At 39.5% G+C, this 27448-nt stretch overlaps 1 protein-coding gene across 4 annotated transcripts in view; it reads left to right on the top strand.

The window, feature by feature from the left end:
- LOC126457215 (ATP-binding cassette sub-family A member 7-like) overlaps positions 1–27448 on the top strand; it is a 594847-nt gene that overhangs the window by 72385 nt on the left and 495014 nt on the right. For all 4 annotated transcript variants that reach the window (XR_007585450.1, XM_050093334.1, XM_050093335.1 and 1 more), the window contains exons 9-10: positions 15151–15318; positions 15400–15558. Coding sequence is in view for 3 of the 4 variants with exons in the window: in XM_050093334.1 (XP_049949291.1) it covers positions 15151–15318; positions 15400–15558 (327 nt within the window). In the remaining variant the exon portion in view is untranslated. The remainder of the gene's footprint in view (positions 1–15150; positions 15319–15399; positions 15559–27448) is intronic.

Raw genomic sequence — 27448 nt, 5'->3', positions numbered from 1 at the left:
ATGTGAACTTAATGATGACAAAGAAAATGTGAAATTGTGCCAGTCTTTACTGAAATATATTTGTATTCAATAAAACATTGAATGTTATGTATTTCAGTTTTAGAGATATTTTGTTGATTGACTTATTACAATTTTTTAACTGGAGGGGGGTTGGGAGGGGGGGGGGGGGGGGGGAGGGAGAGTGCTGCTCGTAACTGCCACCCTTCAGTAGAGGTGAACGCTATGTATCCAGTGATTTATATCAGAGGCCAATCCCAAAATTTAATAAACACATGACTTTTTGATCATTGTTCTGGTTTCTTGTCCAGTCTATTATGTTTAAAGATACATTAACGGCAACAGTGATGAGAAATCCAAAGTGGAATGTAATATTATATGAGAATTGGTCACTATTCACCAAACAGAAGAGGTACTGAGCAGAGTGCAAGCACATAGCAAAGATAAAAATTTGTCTTCCTTTGGATCTAATAAACACACACATATCAAAGCGAGCACTTGCAGTGAGTGGAGGGGAAAATGGTAGGAGTGGCAAGGAGGAGGAATGGGACAGGAGGTGGTTAGGGTTATTGTGCTGGTGTGTAACAAGTAGGTGAGTCTAGGGGCTTGTTAGAGGACTACTTGGGGAAATATGTGAAAGAAAGCGGAACTCAGGGATGAGCTGGAAGGCTAACAGCAAGAGAAAGCAATAAGAGAGTGATTCATTATTTTACTAGTGGAGCATATTCTTTATTCCCACAAAACTCCTGACCTTAATCTTTACTAGTACTTTTCTGCAACTGCTTGTTTGAAACCAATTAAGTCACTGTTCTTGCACAACAGTAATTGGGTCTGCAGATCTTGCAGGCAACAGGCTTTCGAGTCAGGGTAATTGTCTTTGCATTTGACATTGTACACTCAGAGGAAGCAAGTGTGTCTTAGGAACTAATGACCAGTTTTTATTACAATATAATCTAATTGGATAGGAAAAAAATCTGCTCACCAGGCAGTGACAGGGAAACACACATATAAAAAAGATTTTACATAACGTGCAAGCTTTCAGAGCCAGTGGCTCCTTTCTCTGGTAGAAGACTTGAGGGGGAAGGAAGATGGGCGAAGGAAAATGACTGAAGAGGTTTAGAAAAATGGCTGGTGTACAGAAAATTCATCCAGAACTGTGGATCAGGGGAGACTACCGGATGGGATGGGAAGGAAGGATTAATTGTTGGGGACTGCACCGGAAGAGATTTGAAAACCTGAGAGCTTAAAGGTAGAAGACAGGGTAATTGCAAGACAGAAATTACTGCTAAAACAATGTGCACAAGTTAATAAGAGTGAAAATCTAAGTGCATTGTATGTAATAGAGGTGGGAGGGGGGCAGCAAAAAATAGACATGTCAGAAAATGGGAGACGTGAAAAATTAAAACACAGTAAAGAAAGTGTAAATGGACATTCAATGGAGTATGACAAAACTTCGATTTTGGCCATAGCAACAACTTTTTGGGACTCCATTATCAAAGAATCCATTGAAATACTCATCGTGGGAAATCTAATTAACCGTGACAGTGGTTACCAATTGAATAATGCGTGGAATCCCGTCGTCTCCAAAATTTGCTCGAGACGAAGAAGCCAGAAGACTTAGATAGCTGTGGCCAGCGACAATACCAATGACAGTTGAGTCTTGCAGTTCCACCAGCGAGGGTGCTGTCACTGGGCGGAGTGGTCCTTATCTCTCCGCGACTGCAACGCATGCTTGGCAGTACCATCAGCGCACTATGTAAGACAGAGTGAAGAACGTCTTCGACAGTCCTCGTTCGGCTCACCTGAAGATGGCTGGCAGTTTTCCAGCTGAAATATCATCCAATGAAGTATACGAAGACCAGCTGCAAGCCCGAAATCATTTTGAACAGGATAGCAACTGTCAAAACAAAAATACTGTAGTTTGTTAGCAGGTTTAGTGTGGACAGCTGGCCTTTGGAGAGGATGGGATCAACATCAAGGAAAGTGCCATGGGATTTGGAATAGAAACAAGTGAAATTTAATTGGGAGAAGGTATTTAGAGATTCCAGGAATTTTAACAGGTCAGCCTCACCACAAGCCCATATGGCAAAGATGTCATCAATTTATCTAAACCAAACCAGGGGCAGAAGTCTTATGGATCCCAGGAAAACCCCTTCCAAGTAACCTATAAAAGGCTGCCACAGGAAGGAGCCATCCTGGTTCCCGTGGCTGTATCCCTCATCTCTTTGTATATCTGTCCCTCAAAGGTCAAGTAGTTGTTGGTAAGTATAAAACTGATTACAGTGAGCAGGACGGATGCCATAGATTTGGAGTCAGATGGGCACTTACTGAGGAAATGTTCAGCAGCAGACAGACCATATATGTAGGGGATGTTGGTATGGAGGGAGGTGGCATCAATGGTGACAAGTTTTTTGCGCAGTAACCCATTCAGCTCCCCTGAAGATGGCTGGCAGTTGTCCAGCCAAAATATTGTGCAATGAAGTTTACAATGACTGGCTGCAAGCCCAAAATCTTTCTAAACAGTTGATTTGCTGGTAAAATTTCAAATTTTACTTGAAGTTGCCATCCTTTCCATGTCAAACATTCCCTCCCATACAGCCTTGGCATTTTAGGCAAACGTATTTGTTCAGATGCAGACTCTTTACAGTAGTACATCACCATTCTCATCTCGGCATTCACTGGATGTAATCAACCCCACAGCCTAATTCAAAAGCAGGTTTCCTGGGCCACAGCACCCAATCCTGGTACTGCTGATTCCTCCGAAAAACAACATTGGAGCTCACTACTTGTCACTCGGTATTATCCTGATGTTGAATGTATTGATCAGCCACTTCAACAAGGCCATGTCTCTTTAAAAGAGTGCCCTGAAATGTGGTCCACTGTGTCTGAGGATTTGCCAACCACACCTAGACTAGCTTTTCGTCACCCTCCCAATCTCTGCAATATCCTTTTTAGGCCCTATGCTCCTCCTGCACCAATCTGTATCCTATTGCACCTACCCCTGTGATCGTCCCTGCTGCAAGACTTGCCCTATGCACCCTCCTACCACCACTTATATCAGCCCTATAACTGACAAAACATGTACTCTGAAAGAGAGAGCCATCTGTGAAACGACACATCATATATCAGCTACCGAGCGAGGTGGCGCAGTGGTTAGCACACTGGACTCGCATTCGGGAGGACGACGGTTCAGTCCCGTCTCCAGCCATCCTGATTTAGGTTTTCCGTGATTTCCCTAAATCGTTTCAGGCAAATGCCAGGATGGTTCCTTTGAGAGGGCACGGCCGATTTCCTTCCCCATCCTTCCCTAACCCCGAGCTTGCGCTCCGTCTCTAATGACCTCGTTGTCGACGGGACGTTAAAAAACACTAACCTAACCTAACCTATATCAGCTCTTACATAAACACGGTTAGACCTTTTGCATTAGCATGACTACTACCAAGTTATCAGTCAGGATGAATGGGCATAGGCAGAGGGTGTATACTTGGCAACAAACAATATATTATTGCAGAGCATGCTCTAAACATGGCAGTTGTGATCTTTGTGCCTGTTTGACCGCATGTGCCAGCTGGATTCTTCCTCCAGACACCAGTTTCTCAGAACTTCACAAATGGGAATTAGTGCTACATGTCCTTGGTTCCTACCACCCACCGAGTGAGGTGGCGCAGTGGTTAGCACACTGGACTCGTATTTGGGAGGATGATGGTTCAATCCCACATCCAGCCATTCTGATTTAGGTTTTCCGTGATTCCCCTAAATTGTTTCAGGCAAATGCTGGGATGGTTCCATTGACAGGGCATGGCCAACTTCCTTCTCCATCCTTCCCTAATCCAATGAGACCGATGACCTCGTTGTTTGCTCTCTTCCCCCAAGTCAATCCAACACTGCCACCTACCTGGCTGTAATTTACATTAATTTCTTCCATCTCAGCTTTTCTTTACAGTAACTACTCCTTTCTCCACTGCATTTTAGTTTTCTACATCTTTCATTTTCTGACCTGTCTATTTTTTGCCTTCCCCGCCCACCTCTATTTCATATAATGCACTTAGCTTTTCACTCTTATTAACTCATGCTCATTGCTGTAGCAGGAATCTCTGTCTTGCATAGAATCCTGTCTGCTACTTTTAAGCTCTCAGATTTTCAAATCTTGTTCAGTGCAGTCCCCAACATTCAGCCTTTCCTTCTCATCCCACCCAGTAAGTTTTTGCTGCCACAGATTTCTAGGTGACTTTTCCAAACTCTACCCCTTTTACTAAACCTCTCCAGTCCTTTTCCATCACCCCTCTTTCTTCCCCTTCAACTCTTCTGCCAGATGAAGGACACACTGGCTCCGAAAGCTTGTAAAAGTTAAATCCTTTTGTGTTTCAATTGCATTATTAGGAGCAAGTGACTGTCTCTGTTAGAATGTGATACAGGGTAGGCAGCTGATTGCAGCCTATTTTTTTATTTTTAAATTTGAAATTTCAAGGAAGTGTAATGCTTTTACCATTTATAATTACACTCTTCTTAATTAGGCCTTATGCTTTTTTAAATTCTGTGTTTATCTGATGTGCATATTGTGGTTATTAACAGAAATGAGGGATTATATTTATGTTAATTTGTCTGTTGTGCATGACATGTTGTACAGCTGTATTAGTTTTGTATGTCTTCATATGTTTATAAAATCTGTAAATACAAATGCATTATTATATGGCTAATAAACACTACCCATCAATTTTACAAACTTAAGAAGTCTTAAGTAATGCTTCAAAATTAAATGATATTTGTGGTGAGAATATTTACTGTGATTTAGGTGGTATAAATCATCAGTTTGGATTCCGTAGAAATGTTGGAACACATGAGGCAATACTGACCCTACGGCTTATCTTAGAAGCTAGATCAAGAAAAGGCAAACCTATGTTTCTAGCATTTGTAGACTTAGAGAAAGCTTTTGGCAATGTTGACTGGAATACTCTCTTTCAAATTCTGAAGGTGGCTGGGGTAAAATACAGGGAGCGAAAGGCTATTTACAATTTGTACAGAAACAAGATGGCAGTTATAAGAGTCGAGGGACATGAAAGGGAAGCAGTGGTTGGGAAGGGAGTAAGACAGGGTTGTAGCCTCTCCCCGATGTTATTCAATCTGTATATTGAGCAAGCAGTAATGGAAACAAAAGAAAAATTTGGAGTATATATTAGAATCCATGGAGATGAAATAAAAAGTTTAAGATTCGCCGATGACATTGTAATTCTGTCAGAGACAGCAAAGGACTTGAAAGACCAGTTGAACAGCATACACAGTGTCTTGAAAGGAGGATATAAGATGAACATCAACAAAAGCAAAACGAGGATAATGGAATGTAGTCGAATTAACTCGGGTGATGCTGAGGGAATTAGATTAGGAAATGATACACTTAAAGTAGTGAAGGAGTTTAGCTATTTGGGGAGCAAAATAACTGATGATGGTCGAAGTAGAGACGATATAAAATGTAGACTGGCAATGGCAAGGAAAGAGTTTCTGAAGAAGAGAAATTTGTTAACATCGAGTATAGAGTTAAGTGTCAGGAAGTCTTTTCTGAAAGTATTTGTATGGAGTGTAGCCATGTATGGAAGTGAAACATGGACGATACATAGTTTGGACAAGAAGAGAATAGAAGCTTTTGAAATGCGGTGCTACAGAAGAATGCTGAAGATTAGCTGGGTAGATCACATAACTAATGAGGAGGTATTGAATAGAATTGGGGAGAAGAGGAGTTTGTGGCACAACTTGATTAGAATAAGGGATCGGTTGGTAGGACATATTCTGAGGCATCAAGGGATCACCAATTTAGTATTGGAGGGCAGCATGGAGGGTAAAAATTGTAGAAGGAGACCAAGAGATGAGTACACTAAGCAGATTCAGAAGGATGTAAGCTGCAGTACGTACTGGGAGATGAAGAAGCTTGCACAGGATAGAGTAGCATGGATAGCTGCATCAAACCAGTCTCAGGACTGAAGACCACAACAACAACAAAAAATCATATTCAAGACAGTACTTCCAAAATTGTTGAAATACGGAGATTTTGGTTAGTCTAGCTTCATTTTCATTTTAACAAAACACACACACACACACACACACACACACACACACACACACACGTCTGTGCACCTACATTGTGCTGACTGAAACAGTGCCCATTGGAGCATAGGCATGGGTGTCAAAATGTTTTCAGCGTGCTTAAATGATTTCTCAGATGGTCAACTGCACTCTCAGATCTTTCACTAACTGTGCTGTTGTGTGTGGTAAAGTGTAGAAGATTATAAGGAAATGTAGAATGATGTAGACAGTATTCCATGTGATGTTCAGATTGATAGCAGTCTTTAAATGTGGGTAAAGGGAAATTCTGCTTCTACAGAGGAGAGGTAAACATATAGTACGTTACTGGTAAACTCCTGGAGCCTGTCTCATTGTTTAAACACCAAAGGGTAACATTAGAAGTAGATGTGGAGTGGAACAAACATATGGAATCAGTAGTTGGGAATGTCTTTGTAAAACTTAGATTGATTGGGAGTTTGTACAATGCATTTGTTAAAGAGAACTTGTATGAGGTCCTAACACCATCTAATCTAAACTATTCAACAGCATGTGGGGTCATTAAGTAGAGCTCATAACAGATAGCAAAGGAATGGGTGATACATACTAGGCAATATCCTTAGAAGGGAGTCAGCAATGTTCTTGCCATATTTAAGGACTATTATTCAAGCTAGACTGTGTACCAGTTCTACTGCATCCATTTTCATTTTATGTAGGGATCATGAGAACAAAATAACCGAGATCAGGGTAGGTACTCAGTCTTAAGGTCAGTCGTAGCTCCCTCGTTACCATGTGAATAGAGATATTCACAATCCACTGTACAGTCACTTTTAGAATATATAGATAAATTTCCAACAATAGTTTTATTTAAAACAAACAATGGAAAAATCCAGGATGGAATGTAACAATATTATGAGAAGGAAAACTGCTGCTCACCATATAGCATTGGTAGTACTGTTTATGTCATTAACACAGCAAAATCTATCCAGATAACTCCTGGCATAAATTTGCTACAATGAAATACATGAAGTTTGCTTTATATGAGGTTCACAAATTAAAACTGATAAAAATTTGGTCTGAAGATCTTGTTTGAGTCCCAACATTTGCTTCTCAGTTTACATGTTACTGCATGTTTAAGTTTGAGCCAGTAGCCTGCAAGACAGACATTTGTAAACACTCCAGTCTAAAGTCTGAAATCTTACTCAAGCAGAATGTTCCACTTTTTGTCCTGTACTTGAGATTCTGTAATGTAACATATCACTTTGATGAAGTGATATGGTGCACAAACATTTACTGAACCGATGAATGATGAATGCCACTGTAAATAGTTTATTTAGGTGATGAATTACTGTAACCTGCTTTTTGGATGTATATTTTAATTGTGTGAATGCAGGAATGGATGGACGCAGACTATCTGCAAGCCGGGACAATGATAGACATCTTATGTTCAAGGATCTTGTGGTTGGGCAGTTTATGCCATGTCTTTGTGTCATCGCTTGGAGATATGAAGTGAGCCGTGGAGGAAGAGTGGATGTGACAATGCCAGTGATGTCATGGAGACGAGAGAAAATAGAACTGAATAGTCAGTTTGAGTTTGTTAACTAAGACAGTCTGTTTCTTGAACATGGTCTGCATCAGTGTGTTTGTGATTTACTGGAAAATGAATTAACTTTGTTATATGTGTTCATTATAAGTGAGAGTATTATGTATGGCACATTGTCTTTGAGAATCATTGTATTTATTTTGAGAATTGGATTTTGCTCTTAACTTCCAGCATTAACTGCAGCACTTTGCATGAAGTCTAATCAGATGATATTGATGAGTGTGAGGAAATAATAAGGCAGAAAAAAGGACGACTGATTGCTTCACTCTATAATTTATAAAATCATATCACAGTTACTTAGTGCACCCATGTTCCAAATGGAAGGTAACCTGATTCTGAAACATCTTGGCCCATTGTATTTCACAGGGAAGTGTTCTACCATCTGGGCTACCCAAGCATGAGCCATGTCCCTTCCTTTCTGCTTTACTTCCGTTATTACCTCATCTCTTATGTTCCAAACTTCACAGAAGTTCTCATGTGAATCTTGTGGGACTAGCAAAGGATCCAGGTTTGAGTCCTGTTGAGTCACTTAGTTTTGATCTGCCAGGAAATTTTATACCAGCGCACACTACACTAAAGAGTGAAAAATTTATTCTGGGTACACCTCCCAGGCTGTGGCAATAACCTTTCTGCCAGGAGTGCTAGTCCTGCTATTTTTGCTGATGAACTTCTGTGAAGTTTGGAAAGCTGGAGATGAGGTACTATTGGAAGTACAGTTGTGAGCCAGGTCTTGAGATGCAGTTTAGTGACATGTTTCACACATGAATATGGATATGTGTAGCCAGAATATGCACTACACCTCTGGCATGTTACTAATGTAAAGACTTACTGTAGGCCTGATCCCATTTGTTTTGCATTGGACTGCACCACATGCTGCAATAAGCCCACCACACAGTGTTTTTAAAGCTTTGACAATGAACATTTACCTGCTGGGATATTTTTATGTGGGGTACTTGATGTACCTGTCATTACCAATTATCAAGCAATCCAAAGATGCCCAAATACAGGTGGTATGTGTTATTAGAAAGTAATAAAAATTTTAACACTGCAACCAAGACTGCTTGTTTCTTCTCATCACACATACTGATTGCTATACCAACCATGAAATGAAATGTAAAAAGTCTTCCAGGAAGTTTTATATCAGCACACATTCCACTGCAGAGTGAAAAATTCATTCTGGTAAAAAACATTATTCATATGAAAAAAAATATCTCTCTCTAGAAATATCCACAATCTCCATTACAGAACAAAATACTCACTGCTCATATGTTATCGTACAGCAGTTCAAACAGAATCCAGGATTATTTGAGCAGTCTCTTCACTCAGGCACATCAGTATACTTGCTCTGTCCGGTGCACTTTTTACATCTCTTCCTAATGATTTGCTGTTTCCCTTCAGCTGGTTCCTGCTTTTGCACAATTTGTGTTTCATTATGTCTGCTTCTCGCATCTCTTCAAATTTCCCTTTATAATTTTTATTCTATAATCATACAGTGTCATTTTACTTCTCAAGTATTTGTTATAAAGATAATGCAGATTGAAAAGTGTCATGTGAGTTAAATGGAAGAATAGCTTTTTAGGCTAGTGGATGGTCTCCTATTCACATACATAATTTGACAGCAGCTGCTCTTGCTTATCAGTCCCAGACATATATACATTGTATTTGACAATTGGCAGTGGTTTTGAGACAGTTTGCTGGTGTGAATTCATAATTTGTACCAACGTGTTCTAAAATTCTGCGGAAAGGTAATTAACATTTTGTTTGCCCTTCTGTTTTCTGAATATCACGCTGTGTAAGTAGCAAGAAATTGTATTTCCTTTACTCAGTTTTGCGGCTGCTACTTCTTTAGGAGTGTTCCTTCTATTTAGCCTTGGTGTCCCAGTCCAGTACATTTTCAGATTCAATAAGATTTTAGCTAACAAAAAGCTATTGTATTAATTGCCCATGTTTGCCCTGCATGAATTCATCCACTGAAGTGTTATTATTCAGTGGATGAATTCATGCGGAACAAACTGGAAATTTAAGCTGGGTACAATGTGTTATCCTTATAGTGTCATTATTCGTTATAGTGCCATTATTTATTAATGTAAAAATCATTGTAATTGTTTTATAAATTTTGACATGTCTCTTGTATGCAAACCAAATGGATTGCAAATGTACATCATGAGATGAATAAAACACAATTCACACAATGAAATTCACAATATGATGGCCAGTATGAAGCTTCCTCCAGCAAGTGTGAAACTGCCTTCTCACCATGAGATTTTCCACCCATATCATCAGGTGTCCCCATGTACACAACACACTTAGTTATAAAAGCATCTAGGTAATTAAGCATGTACTTTTGTGTGCCATATTTATGCCTTTTATTTGATATATATTGTCCAAAGGATGATCTCCCCGTCTCCAAAGAATCCTTGATACATTTAAAGATAGGGTGATACACTTGACACATTCTATTGTTAAAGTAATTTAGTATGGGTCATATTTCGTATTATCAATAATCTGGTTTTGGGTGTCCTGATTGCGGATTTTTAGCAAAATGTAATAAACATAAGATGATCATATATATGTCTCTCCTCATGCTCATTACTATTCCTCTCTTTTGGAACATTGGATCTTTCTTCCAGTAATCTTGTAATTGGGTGGTGTTCTGTGTTACCCATATGTAATGAAATTCTTAGAAGACAAATATTTTGTCTACACCAAAATGTTTCCAGCTACAAATCCTAGACACATCCTTTGTATTATTGCTTAGAAATACAGTCACAGCTCTGCCATTTATTTCATCAGCTATACACTGGAATCTGTCTTCTGTAAGTAGTAACTTAAATAAATCATTGGTGTTTTGCTAGTGGAATAAATTATTAAACATTCTCATTTTTGTCATGAGATTCATCATGCCATTTATCATCTGATTTATTAATGTCTGTCGATGTGGGTTCTCCACCATTAATGACTTCATCACCATCATTGTCTATATCTTTTGATTCCACACATGAAACATCTTTGAAAGCTCTGCTTCCATGCTATCGTTATTATGACACATTTCTGTATTCTTGAGGTTCCAGTTACAGTCCTCAGATCTTCAAACTTGAAATCACATCCTTATAATATGTTCATTTACTATCAGCAGTGCATTTTTTGTTCTTCCTACCTTTTTTAGCATTTGGAAGCCCCATTGTTTTTGTATAAACTGCCATTTGGACAGTCTACCTCACAGACAACTAAACACCTGAAAAAAGAAATGGTAGGCACAAATTTGTTCCCAGAGACTTTGTTGCTTGTACAAACGCATGGTCACAGCTGCAAAATGAAAGTGAACACTACGCCTGTGGATGTGCATGCTTATAAGCGGCTACATCAGTGGTGCGTTGGTTGCAGAAATGCTTATAAGTGTTAACAGCACTGGGCTAATGGCTTGTGTTGACACTAATAAACATCAGCTGCAGCAAATATGTTAATGTCAGTTGTTTCTATGATTAGGGTGCTGCCAATGTGTAAAAATTCTGAGACTTAATAATAAATCTGTCATTGTTACTGATGACTACATTCTGCATGTACCTGTAAAATCAATATAGTGCACTCTGGCATAAAACTGTATGGTGTAAATAGGGTTAAAAGGTTACAATTTTCATATTGCATTTTACAGTAGACTAAGAAAAAAATATCAAAGCATTGTTAATGAAGTTATGTTACTCTTATTATGAAGAATGACTGTACAGTACTCCCTGACAAATTCCAGACAAGCCATTGATGCCTGTCCAAGAGAAATACATTGCAAATAGAAACTGGACTGGACAGTGTTACCTGTAGATCTGATGGAAGAAAAACTAAAGAAAGAAAAATGCTGGCTAAAGCAGAGACTGCTATCTATTGTGGATGTACAAAGACAAATCTTGTGCGTATATGATCTCACCAGAATAGATGATGGCTGAATCAAATGCCTGTGGAAAGTATAGGATTGGACTTGTTGAATAAGAAAAATCTAATATTTTACTAGTTTTTAAACTGATGCAGGTAGCAGTGATGATCTGATATACTGTTATTCTGTTTACCTTAAGATTCTGAAGCAGTGGAAAGAGTATTTTTAGTTAAAAGGGTATGGTGTTTGTCCACAGGTTGTTAAATTCCACTACTGCTGAACTAACTGAGCTGAAATTGTAAATGAATTTAGCTAACATGCTTGGTTGAAACATAACCCTATGTTTTTAATATTAAATTTTCAATTTTTTAAGGGTTTATAGGTGAAACATCTCATATCATGTAATATTTTGTAACATATTCCAGTTCATATGTATTTTTTGTTTCTGTTGGCATTTTATTGCAAATTAAAAAAAAAAAATGGAGGTTAATGTTTTCAAGATTTCTAAAAGTAAGGAAGTGTTATGGCTTACACAGTTGATCATGTGGAACTCAATTTATTCTCAGATAATTTACTATAAGTCATGTATAGTTTTGTGATATTTTTTATAGTTAATGGGTATTTGGGGCGATGGAGAGGACTGAAGGAAGGACACACTTTCATCTGAATGCTGCATTTACTCTTCAGTACTGTCATACCATTTTCCATTCACTTAGCTGACATATTAATCTCTTTTCTATTTGTCAGCATGAAAAAAAGAAAAAAAAGGAAATGATTTTCTTTCTACAGTAATCAGGAGTGCCGTGTGTTTGTTGCTAATTTAAAATGCTTGCTGTGGCTGATACTTCTAAGTGTTAACTTGAGCCATTAGCCCAGTCGGTTAACTAATGCTTATAAGCATTTCTGTAACTAACAAGGGGGAAACAGGAGGAACATCCCCTAAAGATGCTGTATCCATAAAACCTCGAAAAAGAAGTAAAATTGATCAATATTTATGGGGTGTTGTGACTGGAAAATGAAAGGATAGAAATTTCCACAGAATTCTGTAATAAGAGTGTGGCCCGTAATTGTGGAACCATTATTCTGAAACAAAAACGGGTGAATAAACAGAAGTTTAAGCCCAAATAGTATGAGGTGGGATTGAAGGGAAGATATGTTATCAACATGGTGGCCATTTTGGAAGCTGCCACTTGGACAGAACTCGTAATTTTCAAATGGAAAAGGGGTCATGTGCTGTATCAAACAAAGAGTTAAATGAAGAAAAACAAAGGTGTCTTTAATTTGAGTATAGCTTTATTCATTTCTGAGTTAATATCCCATTTTGTATGGACTTCAACCTACTTTGTGCTGGAACACAAACACAAGCACCAACAACCGATTTCCTGATGTGGACAGGATTTCTGCACTTCACCTCATAAACAATTGCCTTCACTTGTCCCCATAGATATAGATCTAATGGACTTTAATGCAGAGAACTTGGCAGCTGCTCTGCCAGACACCTGTGACCTTTTTATCTCTGGCAAAACTGGATATTCGGTTACTTCTGGACAGCTAGGTTGTAGGGATGTGGAACACCATTGTGCTGAAAGAAATTTGGAAATTTCCTGTCTTCAGTCAACAGCAGTGGCAACACACCTTTGTCTAACAACTGGAGATATGGCACTGTTAGTGTATATTAATGAAGAAGAGCCCAGCAATATCAGAGCCATGCATCCCACACTAAACAATCGCTTTTGATGTGCCAACTACCTTCAGTGGATCCATCCGGTGAGGACTAACACCTGAGCAGTATCAGTGATTCTGTTTGTTTGCCTCTTCACCCACTGAGAGACTGGCTTCATCTGTAAACGGTACATCAAAGAGTAAACAGTGATTTTTGTCCGGCTTTTATGTCATCCATTCTACAAATGGAACCCAACGATTTGGATCATCCATGTGAAATGACGTAACGTTTGCGTTTTGTGTGGCCAAACTTCCTGGTATTGATTTACGGCTGAACCCAGTTTATTGTAAGATTGGTGAATGTTGCACTCTGGATTTTTTACTGAATAATGCCAGAAGAATGGTTGGTGTGGCATCATCCATATCTGTTTTTGATTGTACAGCTGTTGATTTGTCTGTGACATAGACAATTTCACAGAATTTCATAAAGTTTCACCATTACACTGTGAGTAATTGGTGGTCTGCCTGGGTGGCATTGGTTGATATTAGGATGATCTCAGTGCATTGGACTTGGGTTAATGCCACCAGCTTTCATATCACCTGTAAGGAAAAAACGTGTCATAACTTGTGAATGAATAAAGCTCTGCTCAAAAGAAAGACACCTTTGTGTTTCTTGTGTAAATCTTTATCTGTTGGACATGTCTAACTTTCCTCTTTCCATTTGAAAATTACGAGTTGGATCCCAGATGGTGACTTTCAGAATGGTTGCTGTGTTGGCAACACTGCCTCACAGGTCCCCCCCCCCCCCCCCTCGTATTTCATAATGCTTAGGTATAACTATAAACGTGTAAACATAGTCTTCCGCAGCCGTCATCACAGTCAATACAATTCTTAAAATTCTTAGCAACAGACCCTGAGCAAGGGATCTTGCAATAGTTGCTGAAACTGCGGAATATTATAGTTGACAATGCGGACACAAATCCAGAGTAATTTTATTGACTTAGCTATAAATGTCTGTTCATGGATCTGTTTTGCTGCGGAAGTGTGGTTCCACAAATGTGAGCCACCCTGTACAATGGTACAAGTGTTGAATTCATGCTAGCATATTATCTCAAAACGATGCCAGTTGTTAAATATAATGGAAATATGGCTGAGACTTATAGGTGGATGCCGTCATATTACTTATGTGCACAGAATAGTGTCTGCTGACTTAAAAAGATTATTATTTATATGACTGACACCTACAACAAATACTTGGGCAGTAAAATAGCATTGGTTGAATGTAGAATAACCATGTCCTCCACTGTAAATTCCAAGAGACATGAGAAGACACCTTGTATGAAGACACACATTGTGCAAAAGCAGGAACCAACAAAAGGCAAATAACAAGCCAACGGGTTGCAAAAAATGCGCAGAATGGAGCGGGTGTTCTAACACAACATATGAGAACAGGGACAATCCAAACAATCTGTGTCTCTGTTTGAATTGCTGTATGACTACATTTGATCAGTGAACATTTTGTTTTTTAATGGATGTTCTTAATATTTCCAGAGACATCCATTTAAAGAAATGAATTTTGTTGTTGTTTCAGTTGTATTTTGTTTGCATTGACAATAAATCAGAGGTGTTATTGAGATTGTTTGAAATAATGCATAGGACATTTATAAGTGTCTGGTGGTATGCAGGTTTCATCTCATGATTTTAGTGCAAACTGATGCTAGCATGTGATTTGCGTCTAGAACCCCCCCTCCCCTCCTGCCCTTACCTGTAATATGCAGACATAATATTAGCTCTCAGTATGACTTAAATACAGAACATGAATTTTGGAATTTTGCTTCAGTATGATTTCAGCTCGAAGCACATGCATCACTACAAGTTTTTCCCTTGTGGGCTAGTGGCTCATACTCATACCCACAGGGTATGTGGTAGTCTTGGTATTTTTCCAAATAATTACAATCCTGTCTTTTCTCAGAGATCTCAAGAAGGCTATGCAGGAATACAGAGAAATTTCTGCAATTCTTGAGCAGCACAATGTATCTAATGAATATGCGGCTTTCCTGATGATTCAGCACTTTTTCTGTGGCAGAAGTACTGAAGCTCTGTTGGGAATGTTAAAATTTCACGAGGACACATCAGACAGGTAACTCATTTGAAATGTTTCCTTGTGTAACTATTTTGTGAAATATTCAGGAAGTTACTATATTCTATGTTGTTTTTCCAGGATTGATGAACTCCAGCAAAAATTCAGTGGGCTGCAGTATTCATATGAAACTTCAGTAAATGATACTGACATTAGCCCCAAATGTAATGAAATGTTCCAGAAGATGAGCAGTAACCCTGCGATTCATCTTGTATGGCGTCAATTGAAGCCATTCTTTCTGTAAGTATGCTCAAAAACTGTTGATAGTCATTGTAACAAGAGGTTTGTTTTGTTTTTGGTTTCAAACACACAGTAACTTGTCACACTTAGACAGTTTTGTAAAAGTCCATAACTTTTTGTAGTATTTACTGTTTGTAATATAATAAATCAATAAAGAGTTGAACCGGTCTCTCTATGACACTTCAGAACTCATTTTCCTGTTTAAGAATGATGTAGTGGTCCAGGTTGCTGACCATTACACAGTCACTCAAGGACAGCAGGATGACCAGCTGGGCATTAGGTTGCCAAGTATGAGTAATCTCATGGAATGGGTAAAACCAGAGCCAGAGAATGATCTCAGAAGATAAACAACTGTTGTTGGTAGCTCATTCTATACAGAAAAGTCGGCCAATGCATATAGTCAAGAACTGCTGAGGTGGCAGAATCTGATGTTTGCTTTGCTGAGTAGGCCGTGTCAGCACAGAGAATTAGCCAGGAGTGAGTGCTATTGGCAGACAGATAGGGAGTAAGTCTGGCACAGCATGGCCAGGGCAAACCCACGAGCTCCATGGATGGAGCGCTAGGTGCTGGTATGCACTGAATGGCTTCTTTGGGGCAGACACAGTTCAATGCCTGAAAGTATCAGGCTATCTGGTGCTAGGAAGCCCCTGACTGTATCTAGGGGGCAGTGCGGTCAGAGGAGAAAACCAGCTAGTGTTGAGACTACATTTGTGTTGAAATCAGGGCTGAAGTTGAAGCGCAGCACTACACCGGTGGTGGTCACATTAGAAGCCCAGTCTGACATCAGTATGGGACTGGTATAATGTTGAGTGACATGAGACAAGTCCTCAGTTCCAGCACTCTTTGGCTTTGCTGGAGGCCCAGATGTACTCATCTTTGCTGCATAGTTCTGACAAAAAGCCCCTTGTTGCACATACACCTGAAAAGTGCTGTGCCAGACATTGTTTGTGAAGCAACCTGGTCCAGCATAAGGCAGCTTGAAGAGTGTAATACTCTGAAATAACAGTACTACAGTGCTTGCCACTGGATTTTAGTAACTGGCTGCTACTTGTAGCCCACTAAAGCCAGTGCCGCGACAGTTCTTCCCCCCTTGGGGAGAATTCAGTCCTCCGTATTATAGTCTGCTGCTGAGCCTGTGATCTTACTAAATTATTTGATTCTGTACCATTTACATTTCCACGTTCCCACACCTATTGTGTATGGTTTATCCTTTATACTCATTATACACAGTCACTACTCGTGGCATAGTTTCTTTTGGTGCATCGCTTCATTTCACATATGGTGGGTGAGCCTTTGTGTAGGCAGCTAATGGACTGAGAGATCAGGGGAGCAGTTCTGCACTGATAATGGACATAGATCATAGATGATACAAGTGGCAACCAAGATTAAGAAAGTTCCTGAGGACAAGATTCCTGTTAGTGTGACCTGATGCTGGTACTTGTTATGCCACTGTTGAATATGGTGAATCTGTTACCCTGCACTAATGTGCCAATTCTGTGCAGCTGTTAACTTGCTGAGAGAATTTAATGTGGTTGTGTCAAAGGTATAATTCAGGTAGAACAGCTTTTTGCTGGAAAGACTCTGAAAGGACTGCCAGGCAGATACTGTAGAGGATATGTTAGATTCAAGGCTGTAGCCCCTGTTATAGCTGCAGGAAGCAGAAAAGTTGGTCACAAAATGTCTCATTGGGTTCCATACAGCAGTAATCCACTGTCCTGTATTTCTGCCCACTCTGCCTTCCGTGGGTGTCCTTGCCCATAGCAACTAGTAATAGCTACAACTGCATCACTCACAGTATGTCCAGTGCGTTCCTACTTCCTGGAGATATGCTCCTGTAAAAACAGCTCCATTTCACATGTGCACGTGGTAGTTTGAACCACTGTGGTTGGGCATATTGAAGCCTGCTCTCTCTGACACCAGCACAGCTCTTCCACTTGATGTTGATGATGAGTCAGTTCTTTCTTTCTTTCTTTCACTCTTATCCTAGAAAGGACATGTGCAAAAATTGCAGCACACCAAAACTGTTCACCTACCACATCCTCTCCAAAATACACTAACCAGCTGTGAGCTACGTTTTCTTCCAATGCTCCATCTAAACCTCCAACCTGAAATACTCATAGCTATACTTCACTTACTCTATATTCATACAACAAAATAAACTAACACAATCTTTTGCTATCTGAAGCCCATTGCAAAATAAAACAAACCCCCAGATTATTACACTAACAAGACATCAGTATCAATTCAAATAAACAACCTGCATGATATCTCCCAATTAACTGTGAACATACCACAAGAATGAAATTCATTCACACATTATAACCTAGAAATTAAGATTGTTCTTTCCACCTGTCGACATCTCCTGAACATCAGTCAGTAACCGTACAGTGGTATAGACACCCCAATGCTTTACATCTTGTTACGTTCTCCTGCAGAATACATATAAATAAAAACAAAATACCTTATCATTTATACATCATTGTTGTTGTTGTGGTCTTCAGTCCTGAGACTGGTTTGATGCAGCTCTCCATGCTACTCTATCCTGTGCAAGCTTTTTCATCTCCCAGTACCTACTGCAACCTACATCCTTCTGAATCTGCTTAGTGTATTCATCTCTTGGTCTCCCTCTACGATTTTTACCCTCCACGCTGCCCTCCAATACTAAATTGGTGATCCCTTGATGCCTCAGAACATGTCCTACCAACCGATCCCTTCTTCTGGTCAAGTTGTGCCACAAACATCTCTTCTCCCCGATCCTATTCAATACTTCCTCATTAGTTATGTGATCTACCCATCTAATCTTCAGCATTCTTCTGTAGCACCACATTTCAAAAGCTTCTATTCTCTTCTTGTCCAAACTATTTATCGTCCATGTTTCACTTCCATACATGGCTACACTCCATACGAATACTTTCAGAAACGACTTCCTGACACTTAAATCAATACTGGATGTTAACAAATTTCTCTTCTTCAGAAACGCTTTCCTTGCCATTGCCAGCCTACATTTTATATCCTCTCTACTTCGACCATCATCAGTTATTTTGCTCCCCAAATAGCAAAACTCCTTTACTACTTTAAGTGCCTCATTTCCTAATCTAATTCCCTCAGCATCACCCGACTTAATTAGACTACATTCCATTATCCTTGTTTTGCTTTTGTTGATGTTCATCTTATATCCTCCTTTCAAGACACTGTCCATTCCATTCAACTGCTCTTCCAAGTCCTTTGCTGTCTCTGACAGAATTACAATGTCATCGGCGAACCTCAAAGTTTTTATTTCTTCTCCATGAATTTTAATACCTACTCCGAATTTTTCTTTTGTTTCCTTTACTGCTTGCTCAATATACAGATTGAACAACATCGGGGAGAGGCTACAACCCTGTCTTACTCCCTTCCCAACCACTGCTTCCCTTTCATGTCCCTCGACTCTTATAACTGCCATCTGGTTTCTGTACAAATTGTAAATAGCCTTTCGCTCCCTGTATTTTACCCCTGCCACCTTCAGAATTTGAAAGAGAGTATTCCAGTCAACACTGTCAAAAGCTTTCTCTAAGTCTACAAATGCTAGAAACGTAGGTTTGCCTTTCCTTAATCTTTCTTCTAAGATAAGTCGTAAGGTCAGTATTGCCTCACGTGTTCCAGTGTTTCTACGGAATCCAAACTGATCTTCCCCGAGGTTGGCTTCTACTAGTTTTTCCATTCGTCTGTAAAGAATTCGTGTTAGTATTTTGCAGCTGTGACTTATTAAGCTGATAGTTCGGTAATTTTCACATCTGTCAACACCTGCTTTCTTTGGGATTGGAATTATTATATTCTTCTTGAAGTCTGAGGGTATTTCGCCTGTTTCATACATCTTGCTCACCAGATGGTAGAGTTTTGTCAGGACTGGCTCTCCCACGGCTGTCAGTAGTTCCAATGGAATATTGTCTACTCCGGGGGCCTTGTTTCGACTCAGGTCTTTCAGTGCTCTGTCAAACTCTTCACGCAGTATCATATCTCCCATTGCATCTTCATCTACATCCTCTTCCATTTCCATAATATTGTCCTCAAGTACATCGCCCTTGTATAGACCCTCTATATACTCCTTCCACCTTTCTGCTTTCCCTTCTTTGCTTAGAACTGGGCTTCCATCTGAGCTCTTGATATTCATACAAGTTGTTCTCTTATCTCCAAAGGTCTCTTTAATTTTCCTGTAGGCGGTATCTATCTTACCCCTAGTGAGATAGGCCTCTACATCCTTACATTTGTCCTCTAGCCATCCCTGCTTAGCCATTTTGCACTTCCTGTCGATCTCATTTTTGAGACGTTTGTATTCCTTTTTGCCTGTTTCACTTACTGCATTTTTATATTTTCTCCTTTCATCAATTAAATTCAATATTTCTTCTGTTACCCAAGGATTTCTACTAGCCCTCGTCTTTTTACCTACTTGATCCTCTGCTGCCTTCACTACTTCATCCCTCAAAGCTACCCATTCTCCTTCTACTGTATTTATTTCCCCCATTCCTGTCAATTGCTCCCTTATGCTCTCCCTGAATCTCTGTACAACCTCTGGTTCTTTTAGTTTATCCAGGTCCCATCTCCTTAAATTCCCACCTTTTTGCAGTTTCTTCAGTTTTAATCTACAGGTCATAACCAATAGATTGTGGTCAGAGTCCACATCTGCCCCTGGAAATGTCTTACAATTTAAAACCTGGTTCCTAAATCTCTGTCTTACCATTATATAATCTATCTGATACCTTTTAGTATCTCCAGGGTTCTTCCACGTATACAACCTTCTTTCATGATTCTTAAACCAAGTGTTAGTTATGATGAGGTTATGCTCTGTGCAAAATTCGACCAGGCGTCTTCCTCTTTCATTTCTGTCCCCCAATCCATATTCACCTACTATGTTTCCTTCTCTCCCTTTTCCTACACTCGAATTCCAGTCACCCATGACTATTAAATTTTCGTCTCCCTTCACAATCTGAATAATTTCTTTTATTTCATCATACATTTCTTCAATTTCTTCGTCATCTGCAGAGCTAGTTGGCATATAAACTTGTACTACTGTAGTAGGCGTGGGCTTCGTATCTATCTTGGCCACAATAATGCGTTCACTATGCTGTTTGTAGTAGCTTACCCGCATTCCTATTTTCCTATTCATTATTAAACCTACTCCTGCATTACCCCTATTTGATTTTGTGTTTATAACCCTGTAGTCACCTGACCAGAAGTCTTGTTCCTCCTGCCACCGAACTTCACTAATTCCCACTATATCTAATTTCAATCTATCCATTTCCCTTTTTAAATTTTCTAACCTACCTGCCCGATTAAGGGATCTGACATTCCACGCTCCGATCCGTAGAACGCCAGTTTTCTTTCTCCTGATAACGACATCCTCTTGAGTAGTCCCCGCCCGGAGATCCGAATGGGGGACTATTTTACCTCCGGAATATTTTACCCAAGAGGACGCCATCATCATGTAATCATACAGTAAAGCTGCATGCCCTCGGGAAAAATTACGGCTGTAGTTTCCCCTTGCTTTCAGCCGTTCGCAGTACCAGCACAGCAAGGCCGTTTTGGTTATTGTTACAAGGCCAGATCAGTCAATCATCCAGACTGTTGCCCTTGCAACTACTGAAAAGGCTGCTGCCCCTCTTCAGGAACCACACGTTTGTCTGGCCTCTCAACAGATACCCCTCCGTTGTGGTTGCACCTACGGTACGGCTATCTGTATCGCTGAGGCACGCAAGCCTCCCCACCAACGGCAAGGTCCATGGTTCATGGGGGGGTTATACATCATTCACTTCACATATTCTCATTACTGTGGTATGTCACATGAGATATACAGAAATTCACCTAATAAACCCCCTCAATAAATTTTAAAACAGTATCCCTTCCTCTTTATGTCACGCTAACCTTAGATCTTAATGTGTATGGCAAAATATGTTCAGAGTTTGTGGGAGTGGCTTGATCAACCTGCTGTGCCATGTTATACTTCTTACTCTTCCCCCCTTTCTTGGGACCAGTGCCGGTAACAGTGACAAAGCTTCTGGTTTGCCCTGAGCGTGTCTCCGATATTATGGTGACTGTTGACATACTGACTCAACATCTTTCCTGTTGTCCAGTGCACCCATTCTGTTTTGTTATTTGCTTGAATGTCTAAACATCTGTTCGTAACTTGCAAATTTGCAGTAAAAAACACAATTGTTTTATTAGTTCTGATATGAGTTTAGTATCTTCGTCCTTAGTTAATAACTCTGGGATTCTGAATTTTAGCAACCAACTGTTGACCCATACTTGTCATACCATATCTTATGGAGTATAAGATGCTACAGACTATTAGACACACCATAATTTTTAAGCAGTTTTTAAAAAAATAACATTTTTACCATTTTTATTGTTAGATTGCAAAGCCAGACTGAAAAAAAAATCTTAGTTTATAAAACTGAACTCACCAGTTAAATGTCTGAAAATCATAATTTGCACTTTCTTCTTCTTCTTCTTCTTGTTCCTCCTCCTCTTCATTGGCATCATTGTCCTCTTCATATATAAGGTGGCCTTCACTGCCATTGAGTGTTACTCATGCCACACTTCATGAAAGATTTAACAATAATATCTTCTCTTACTCTAGGCTGTGACTGTTTCATCCACTGATATACTTGTTTGATTGCAGATTAACCATTTGTTACATTCCTCTCCCATACACACTTTAAATGGTTTATTTACTGAGACATAAATAGGTTGCAGTTGTGAAATAAGCTCTGCCGGAATAACAGCAAGGCTCTGTATTTCCCTGTCTCAGTTTCTCTTTCACAGAATTTTTCAGATGAATACTAAACTGATCTAGCACAAGAAGAGAACTCCTTTTCAGTAAAGCACCTTTCCTTCTCTCCCATACTCTGTTAATCCATAATTTCAGCCTTGTCCATCCAGCCCTTGTCATGTGTGTGAACATCAACGCCTGGCAGTATTTCAGAAGGTTTTGGCATTGTTTTGTGCTTGAAAATGATCATTGGATTACGTTTAGGACCATCAGCACAACATGAAAGGGCAACTTTGTAGTGCATTTTTTCATGTCAACTTGTTTTCATATTTACAATTTTGGCACCTTTCATGGCAACATTTCTTTTACTCGACGTATTAAATATCAGAGGAGTTTCAGCTGTATTCGCTATTTGGCTTAATGACACATTGATTTTCTTTCAGTGTGTATTTTCTCTTCATACTCTTACGGCATTTCTTGAGATAGTTTGGTTTTTGTTTGCATGCTATGTCCATGATGCTTCCTAAACCTGTAACACTGGCCAACTCCACCCTTAAAATCTGTTAAGTTCCACTGTAGTGCTAGCTTATGAGCATGTATTTTAATCTTTTTTATATTAATTCCAGTGCAATTTTGATGGTGTTCTTGAACCCATTTCAAAACATCATCTTCTGGTTTTGGCCATTTTGCATTCAGTCCTCTTTTTGCACATTTAGTCTTCCTCATTTTTTGCATTTCTTCTTTAGTAGCCAGCCAGTCATGATGGTTTCTTCTATTGGTGGAGGGCTGAAATGCCGCTCAGCTGCTGTGTTTCCAAGTTCTTCTGCATATGCTGTGACTTTCAATTTATAGTCCACATCATATGAATACCTTTTATTTTTTTCCATTACAAAAGTAGCTACTAACAAAAATATTATACTATTACCGATAACACAAATCATTTCCAATTCAAGTTCACTGGCACCGTAGCCTGCAATGACACATCATAGGCTAGACAGTGTTCTGGGTTTGTGATGACAGGGAGGGAGGGAGACAGTGTAAGCAAGCTTGCGAATCCCCGCAACTAATGTTCGTCACATTGGTGCACTGCTGCTGACAATTGAATCCTGTGTTACCAAGTAGAGATAGGTTTCCCGCAGCATTGACTACATGGCCATTTTTAAGACAGGTGAGAGTATAAAACACACCTGAATTTTGGAGGCAATTTTTCGAAGAAAGAGGTGCGTCTTATAGTATGTAAAATATGGTACTGTGTCAGCTTGTTGACTTGGAGCAGCTACCATCTCCACATAACATGAAAAATAATGTATTATTATTAACACACAATGATTTCCCTCTGGCGTTTGCCCAGAAGGACCCAAGATGTCCAAACGGATCATCTCAAATGGTTTGCTGGGTTCTGGTAATGTGTGTGATGGAATTCATTGGTGACTTTACTCACCAAATTATGTGCATGGTAAACTGTTTTTTATGTGCCATCCTACGCCCTGTCTCCATGTTTGATACCAACATTGCTATATATCGTTCTGTGGTTCTATGGCCCCCATGGCTAGCTAACATATAATCAAGTACCTCTCTGATTACTTCCTCCTGCAGCATGGCTGGTACAACAACACAAGGTCCAAGTTTGGTTTGGCTCCATAACAGTCCATTGTACATAATGAATCATGTTTCCATTGCAAATAGCTGAGCCTGGGTTTTCTGCCATTCCACAGTTGTGTGGCCCACTCTTTGTAATATACAAATCTTTAGACTGAAGCCATCTGCCTGAAGATCAAATTCATTGAGAGTAAGCAATCAGTGCATTAATCTACCTGATGGGTCTTTTAACCCTAAAGCCACTTCAAGGCCATATGATGTACTATGACTTTTAATTTCCTTACATACAAGTAATACCATAATGCACTCAGCATTTACTTCTTGGTTGTAGAGTAGTTTTTTCCACTTTACTCAGCTGTCATGGTGCATAGGCAACCAGATGTTCTGAGCTGTTCACAACTTGGCCCAGTACGTACTTGAGAGCATTATCACGTGTGTTGTGGGAGAGCACAAATTCCTTCTCATAATTCGGGAAAACCAGTACCAGTCCAGTTTTTACCAATTCCTTCAGTCGACCAAACACTATTTCACAATTTTTTGACCTTTGCAATTTAACCCCTTCTTAACACATGAGTTAGCAACTGTGCAACTTCTGCAAATTTTGGTTCAAATATACGCTAGTGATTTGCTAACCCTAGAAAAGATTGCAGTTCCTTTTCCATCCATGACATTGGAAAATCCTGTGTGGCTTTTATTATCCTGAGGTCCATTCAGACTCCCTCGCAATTAATTACGTGCCCCAAGTACTGCACATCCTCTGTCACAAAGTGACATTTCTCTACACATTAAGTGCACTGGATACAATTGCTCAAACACGTCTTTTCGCCTTAAGACATTCTCCTTCATTATTTTGTGAGGAAGATATGTGATCTAAATACACCATACATTGTGTAGGTTTCAGTCCTCACAGAACTCAGTCTAAGAAATGCTGAAATGTGGCTGGAATGTTCTTTAATACAAATTGTGTACGCCGATGTTAACAATTTTCGAAACTATATTATGGAACGGGGGTAAGGAATGAAAGAGGAAGCCGCCTGGTAGAATTTTGCTCAGAGCATAACTTAATCATAGCTAACACTTGGTTCAAGAATCATAAAAGAAGGTTGTATACATGGAATAAGCCTGGAGATGCTGACAGGTTTCAGGAAGATTATATAATGGTGAGACAGAGATTTAGGAACCAGGGTTTAAATTGTAAGACATTTCCAGGGGCTGATGTGGACTCTGACCACAATCTATTGGTTATGAACTGTAGATTAAAACTAAAGAAACTGCAAAAAGATGGGAATTTAAGGAGATAGTACCTGGATAAACTGAAAGAACGAGAGAGTTTCAGGGAACGATTGACAAGAATGGGGGAAAGAAATACAGTAGAAGGAGAATGGTTAGCTTTGAGAGATGAAATAGTGAAGGCAGCAGAGGATCAAGTAGGTAAAAAGACGAGGGCTAATAGAAATCCTTGGGTAACAGAAGAGATACTGAATTTAATTGATGAAAGGAGAAAATACAAAAATGCATTAAATGAAGCAGGCAAAAGGAATACAAACGTCTCAAAAATGAGATCGACAGGAAGTGAAAAATGGCTAAGAGGACAAATGGAAGGAAGTAGAGGCATATATCACTAGGGATAAGATAGATACTGCCTACAGGAAAATTAGAGAGACCTTTGGAGAAAAGAGAACCACTTGCATGAATATCAAGAGCTCGGATGGAAATCCAGTTCTAAGCAAAGATGGGAAAGCAGAAAGGTGGAAGGAGTATATAGAGGTTCTATACAAGGGCGATGTTCTTGAGGACAATATTATGGAAATGGAAGAGGATGTAGACGAAGATGAAATGGGAGATATGATATTGCTTAAAGAGTTTGACAGAGCACTGAAAGACCTAAGTTGAAACAAGGCCCCGGGAGTAGACAACATTACATTAGAACTACTGATAGCCTTGGGAGAGCCAGTCCTGACAAAACTCTACCATCTGGTGAGCAAGATGTATGAGACAGGCAAAATACCCTCAGACTTCAAGAAGAATATAATAATTCCAATCCCAAAGAAAGCAGGGGTTGACAGATGTGAAAATTACTGTAGTATCAGTTTAATAAGTCACAGCTGCAAAATACTAACGTGAATTCTTTACAGACGAATGGAAAAACTAGTAGAAGCCGACCTTGGGGAAGATCAGTTTGGATTCGTAGAAATGTAGGAACACGTGAGACAATACTGACCCTACGACTTGTCTTAGAAAATAGATTAAGGAAAGGCAAAGCTATGTTTCTACCACTTGTAGACATAGAGAAAGCTTTTGTCAATGTTGACTGGAATACTCTCTTTCAAATTCTGAAGGTGGCAGGGGTAAAATACAAGGAGCGAAAGGCCATTTACAATTTGTACAGAAACCAGATGGCAGTTATAAGAGTTGAGGGACATGAAAGGGAGCAGTGGTTGGGAAGGGAGTGAGACAGGGTTGTAGCCTATCCCCAATATTATTCGATCTGTATATTGAGCATGCAGTAAAGGAAACAAAAGAAAAATTTGGAGTAGGCATTAAAATCCATGGAGAAGAAATTAAACCTTTTTGAGGTTCACCGATGACATTGTAATTCTGTCAGAGACAGCAGAGGACCTGGATGAACAGTTGAATGGAATGGACAGTGTCTTGAAAGGAGGAGATAAGATGAACATCAACAAAAGCAAAACGAGGATAATGGAATGTAGTCGAATTAAATGGGGTGATGCTGAGGGTATTGGATTACGAAATGAGACACTTAAAGTAGTAAAGGAGTTTTGCTATTTGGGGAGCAAAATAACTAATGATGGTCGAAGTAGAGAGGATGTAAAATGTAGACTGGCAATGGCAAGGAAAGCGTTTCTGAAGAAGAGAAATTTGTTAATATCGAGTATAGATTTAAGTGTCAGGAAATCTTTTCTGAAAGTATTTGTATGGAGTGTAGCCATGTATGGAAGTGAAACGTGGATGATAAGTAGTTTGGACAAGAAGAGAATAGAAGCTTTTGAAATGTGGTGCTACAGAAGGATGCTGAGGATTAGATGGGTAGATCACATTACTAATGAGGAGGAGGTACTGAATAGAATTGGGGAGAGGAGAAATTGGTGGGACAACTTGACTAGAAGAAGGGATCGGTTGGTAAGACATATTCTGAGGCATCAAGGAATCACCAATTTAGTATTGGAGAGCAGTGCGGAGGGTAAAAATTGTAGAGGGGACCAAGAGATGAATACACTAAACAGATTCAGAAGGATGTAGGTTGCAGTAGGTACTGTGAGATGAAGAAGCTTGCACAGGATAGAGTAACATACAGAGCTGCTTCAAACCAGTCTCTGGACTGAAGACCACAACAACAACATTACTGCCATTTGACTGTGTAGAGTATATTTACTTCACAATCTAGATTTTGGCCTTAGGCCATTTTCAAGTGCTACAGCATCAAAAAACTTCTGACCTGAGTGAGACACATGAATGTTTTTTGACAATGTGGCACTTGAAAATAGTCTAAGGCTGAAATCTAGATTGTGAAATAAATATACTGTA

Source organism: Schistocerca serialis, chromosome 2, assembly GCF_023864345.2.
Source record: "Schistocerca serialis cubense isolate TAMUIC-IGC-003099 chromosome 2, iqSchSeri2.2, whole genome shotgun sequence".
Classification (NCBI taxonomy): Eukaryota; Metazoa; Arthropoda; class Insecta; order Orthoptera; family Acrididae; genus Schistocerca; species Schistocerca serialis.
This window is presented reverse-complemented; position numbering and strand designations above follow the sequence as displayed.